This window comes from Atta cephalotes (assembly GCF_000143395.1).
Source record: "Atta cephalotes unplaced genomic scaffold scaffold00004, whole genome shotgun sequence".
Classification (NCBI taxonomy): Eukaryota; Metazoa; Arthropoda; class Insecta; order Hymenoptera; family Formicidae; genus Atta; species Atta cephalotes.
This window is the reverse complement of record NW_012130068.1, coordinates 5821711-5827309: the sequence shown is the minus strand read 5'-3', so window position 1 is coordinate 5827309 and position 5599 is coordinate 5821711. Positions and strand designations below refer to the sequence as shown.

The 5599-nt window shown below is 26.0% G+C and overlaps 1 protein-coding gene across 1 annotated transcript; it reads right to left on the bottom strand.

Moving 5' to 3' along the window:
* Positions 1–1332: 1332 nt before the first annotated feature.
* LOC105625984 (acyl-CoA Delta(11) desaturase-like) lies at positions 1333–2963 on the bottom strand. Its single transcript, XM_012207292.1, has 5 exons — positions 2825–2963; positions 2611–2741; positions 1984–2189; positions 1707–1889; positions 1333–1588 (listed from the first exon to the last, which is right to left on the bottom strand). Exons 1-5 carry the CDS (start codon positions 2961–2963, stop codon positions 1333–1335), a joined length of 915 nt encoding a protein of 304 aa, XP_012062682.1.
* Between the last annotated feature and the right edge of the window lie 2636 nt (positions 2964–5599).

Below are 5599 nucleotides of genomic sequence, written 5' to 3'. Positions count from 1 at the left end.
TTATTATATATATATATATATATATATATATATATATATATGTATATATTTTATATATTATTATACATATAGGGATACAGATAATTGTATATGAAATATCAATTTTTTTATATAATTATATAAAATTTTATATAATATATATGATATAATTATATGTGAAACATTTTTTCCCAGAGAATTTCTTTTGTAAATGTTATAGAAGACAAAGAATTAAGAAAATTAAATTATAAAATCGGTCTCTTTCTTGTCATAATAATTTTGCACTTAATCACGCATGTCATGATGAGAACTTTGTGGTGAACGTCGTGCATAATAAAGGCAATTTTCGTCAATTACACTGTAATTATATTTAAAGTATTTCTATCACATTGATAGATATTAAATACGCGTTATATTAGAAACAAATAATAGCAAGACATTTGTAATTTTTCACAAAATTAAATTGATCAACATTAAACGACGTTAACAAACTTAGTTTACGTTTAATTGCTCCACCAGACAGTACAGATATGAAAGAAAGATAAGTCATGCCAGTGCACAGTGCACTGAAAAAGTTTCTATTCGTGAGTATTGTGCAGCGGAGTGAGGGTCAACAAAATCGATTGCATACTTTAGGTTTGATAAAATGTAATTAAGTGAGTACGTAAATAAACGTACGAATTATTTACAATGCACAAAAAAAGTTGTGTATAAAATTAATAATGATATTATAAATTATTATTTTAGACCACATATGTGAGTCACAATCAATACTAAAAATTAAAATGTCTATAACGGTCGAAACTGGATCTTCATTGCTTAAATAATTCAATCTTGAACTATTATATATACCATATATGTACTTGCATAAAAATTAATAGCAATGTTTGACATATATAAAATTAACATATATATAAAATTAATAACAAAAAAGGGAAGAGCCAGATTATTATAGTTATTTTTCACAATTTTTTGACGCTTAATACGATTTCTAAATTATTACGTCACGTTTTTATTTGAGAAATTTATATTGATTGCATATAAAAACGTCTATTTTCACATTCAAACCCATTTTACGAATACATTTTTTAGATTGAAGAGAATAACACAAAAAAAAATTCGACATCACATTTATTTTGTCGCAAAATATTTTTTCGCATAAACAAGTATATAAGTTATACAAAAAATATAAGATTTTGCTTAATGTTCTAATGAAATAATTAAAAAGATAATTGATTTGACTACATATATATTAAAAATTAAACCAAAAATATAAAGTAAATTGTTCTGTACAAGACAAGTTCAAAATATAATAAATTTTGAATAAAAATTTAATTTATTTAATATTTTATCCTACGTAATAGTTGGATTCTCAGTTGACTCACCACATCGAAGAACACGTTTTTTTATTACATCAACAGATACGGTCTTTAAGTCGTAAGCCAAACCAATGTAAGCGAAAAAGTCAATAAAAGTTTTGGCTAAATTGAATTTATAATTTTCAATTTCTGCCATTTTATAATCCCAGGGAAAGGCATGATGATAGTTATGCCAGCCTTCACCACACGTTAACAAAGAAACTCCAATATTTTCAGTAGAACTGAGTGATCTGCATAATAAAATAAAAATATCAACGGAATATCAAATATACTGTAATGTACAATATATAAATAATTTTACTAATTTTATATTAAAGTGCATATAAATGTTTGATAATTAATACGTACTTGTCGTATGGTTTCATACCCCATATGTGAGCCACAGAATTCACCGACCAAGTAATATTTAGAATTATGCAATATCTACAGATTGTAAAATGCCATGAATACCATAAATTCTCATTCCATGCCCACCAAGGCACTAACGTTGGTATAATAAAAGCACAGAGCGGCATTAAATATCTATACCATCTAAGGAAAAAAATGTGAATATAAAATAATTAAATTACATGTCTAATCACATCTTGTTCTGGTTTCTGGCAGAAATAAACTGTGCCTCTCGTACTTTTTTTGAAACATCACAAGTGGATCTTGCATGAGGTCACTGCAATCGATCGTGGCGCCTTTAATAACGATATCAGGATGCTTGTGAATTAAAAGCCAACCGATATGCGAGAAGAAAAATCCTCTACGCGCATTATATGGATCCGCGTCAGTATCGGTGAACTTGTGATGCACGCGGTGGTCCCTGGCCCATTGGTAAATATTATCCTAATAAAATACAATATATTACATTGATAATAGATAATATCATCAAGTACAAAATTTTATTAAAAAAAACAAAATGTAGGATTTTTATCTTTAGTCTATTTAACCTTTACAAGATTGAATCACTAGTGACCGACCAATTCCTGTTCGTGCAAGTTTCTTTGAGTCTTTCGGTAATTATAAATTATATTACATTTTATTATTTTCCAAAATAAAGTTTCAATATTTATTCTATAAAGTTGAAGTATGTTAGTGAATGTTTAGAGATTTTTTTAACCATTCTGAATAAGTGAAAAAAACTGACAGATTTTAGTGACCTATGTTTGGATGAATGAGGCATCAAATTGTACATGTATTGTAAGTGTTAATTGTGTCATTCTGTGCAAAACTTTGGCGAGAGGAGAAAAGTTGACGCTAAACTTACTTGAAAAGCGATGGTCTGGAAAATCATGAGAATAAGTCTCATGGGCCACTTTGCCTTGTAAGATCGATGAGACCATAATCTATGAGAGCCAGCGGTAACGCCTATCATCGCAGCTATACCAAGAGCAACAACTATAAATTATAGATATGTTATGATTTGATAAACCCTACGAAGCTTACGTAATCTAGCAAAGAAACAAATAAATGATACGTACACCATAGAATTGACCAATATTTAACATGCCAGCAAGCCATGTACATTCCATAAATGGCAGCAAGATGAATATAGGTAAAAATAATAACATTTTTCCAAACGATTTCCCATTTATAATCAGTTTTGTATGATTCTTTCATCAATGCTTTATCATTTATTGACTTTCCGGTTATTGCAGAAATTTTAGATAAATTCGATAACATGCTATGTGTTAAATATACGTTATAAATATCTTTGTAAAGCATAACTTTAATCATTAATTACGTAACAGTATTATTCTGCAATGTTATATCAGAAAAGATAATGCAATGAAAAAGATAAAATAATTACTGCATATAATATATGATGATAATGAAGTGATAACAAAAGCTTATAACTCTAAGAAGTTATAATCTTTTCTTTATCATTTCATTATCATTATATATAGTTTACAATAATTATTTTATAATACTTCTTTATTACACTATCTTTTAAAGATAATATGCAATCTTATTGTGATATAACTATAAAATGAAGGTAAACATATGAAAACATTTTTATATTTTATGTCAAAATATGTCAGAATTTTCAAAATCAAAAATATTTTCTATCTATTTAAAAATGCATATTTTTACATCTAATTATTATGAATACTAATGAATACTTTATAATATTGCATAACTCACTTTGCGTACTGCTACTGCTTCAAAATAAGAAATATCGGTTCCTCAAGAGATTGTAATACGTTTTTTTAAGTTAAATTAAAGGATACCTTATTAATTGAAAAAAAACTATTTTATTTATTAATAATATAAGTATCGTTTTACAGGATGCTCAGTAAATTGCAGCAACAATGCATCATTACACATGTATAGCTGAATTAAGATATAAAGAATTAAGATTACGAAATAATAATGCAAAGTAATCCTCTATGTGATCAAAGATTTTTTTGATTGTTTCATTCACATCGAAAAAATATCTATAATTTTTCTGAAACAAAAATAGTTAATACAAAAATAGTTAAATACAATAATTAACAAATTTTATAATAATATGGATATCATATAATTATCTCTTCAAAAATATTAATTACATTTCCATAATCATGGTTACATCATGGTGACGTGCGAATGCCCGCTTTATCATAATGTAATGTCATGGTGTGTGAATGCTTTGTAATATGTGTTATTTTATTATAATAATCTCACAGTGACATTATATATTCTTTCCGACTATTGTGACTCTATTGTGATGTGAATGTGACCCTTTCTCACATAGCCCGTAATATCGCAGTATATCAGAAATATTACACATTACATGAAATATTACATATTATAATTACATAATATAATTATATATCACAAAGATATTACTGATATATTACTTGTTAATAATCAACATTGAAATATTACAGTAGCATTATGACAATATAAATTTTAACTCAAATAGAGCAATAACATTTATATAAGAAATAAATTTAGAAAGGCTTATTTTTGTTTGAGATTATTTTAAAAACGTTTTTTAGGAACCGATTAAATAATCATGTTGTATAAATATTTTAAAATCATTGTTTTTTAAGATAAAATATAAATGAAAAGAATAAGTGAGTGATAAAAGATCGCTTGGAGTAATATAGTTAGAAAGTTACCGATACTGACATAGGTCTCCTAAAGCGACACCCTCTTTTATTTCTCAAAAATTAACTATTGCACTTTATTAATAAAATAATCTGTTTAGCTAATTAAAAAAGTATAAACTTATAATTCGTATATATGGTTTGTTTCTATCAAATCAACTAAAAACGAATGCGAAAATAAAATTCTTACCATTTTCTTTTGCAAATTGCGTAGTTTAAATAATAGTAAATATTATTGATAACATAACATCGTTTAAAATGTATGTTTGTAATTTCCTAAATCAGTTTTATTTGTATTATTTTTTTCTCTTACTTTTCTCATAATACGATTTTAAATTTAAATTTAAAATTGTATTATGAAAAAACTAATATAGTCACTATTATTAATTTAAATTTAAAAAACCTCCATAACTATCTGTAAAATATCATGAGTTAATTTAATTTTTATAATGTTGCTTTATAATGTCAAATAACTTTATTGGAGCTAAAAGTAATCGTGCTTATATGGAAAAATTCATAAAAAACTATCGCGTTACATATTTGCATCTTGCAGAACAATATAAAGTAAATATGCATATAATTAAATAAAAATATTTTATAACGAAGTAAAAGATTCGTTATATGTGTTATTTAAATAAACGCATAATTGATCTTTATTTCAGAACTGTCTTCTGTAATATATTAAGAAACTTATGTGGTCCTTTGATTGGTTCGTGATACCTTAAGCACAGTATATATTATGCCTTAAATACCTTGGCACATACAAAAACTTAAAACTTAAGGAAATCAACATGTTGAATTTGCTATTGCTTACATTATATATAGTCTTACGCGGTCTCTATTGTGATTGATCAATTACTGCTTAAGTCTTACGTCTTAAGTTTTTTATATGTATATGGCTTTTAGATAGAATTTAATGCCTGGTTTATGCTTTGATTTTAATCCTAAAACCCTAAAATACAGACAATAGAATATAGATTTCAATTAGAACCAATTAAGACTGGCAGTTGAAGTCCTATTGAATTTTAGGATTTTAGGGTTAAGACGAAGAAATAAAGCAAAATTAGGAGACGCTGCAATTGACTTCATACATAAATCGAAAAATCGAAAAAAAGTTAAAAACTTAGATTTTTTTTCAACACATAGAGCTGTCATCTGACG

What these genes read in the sequence shown, in the direction of transcription:
- LOC105625984 (XM_012207292.1), bottom strand. Translation starts at nt 2,963, where the DNA reads ATGAAAGAATCATACAAAACTGATTATAAATGGGAAATCGTTTGGAAA. An exon ending in TCCAGACCATCGCTTTTCAA is followed by an intron (nt 2,190 to 2,610) that starts GTAAGTTTAGCG and finishes GTATTTTATTAG; the next exon opens with GATAATATTTACCAATGGGC. An exon ending in GGTATGAAACCATACGACAA is followed by an intron (nt 1,589 to 1,706) that starts GTACGTATTAAT and finishes TTTATTATGCAG; the next exon opens with ATCACTCAGTTCTACTGAAA.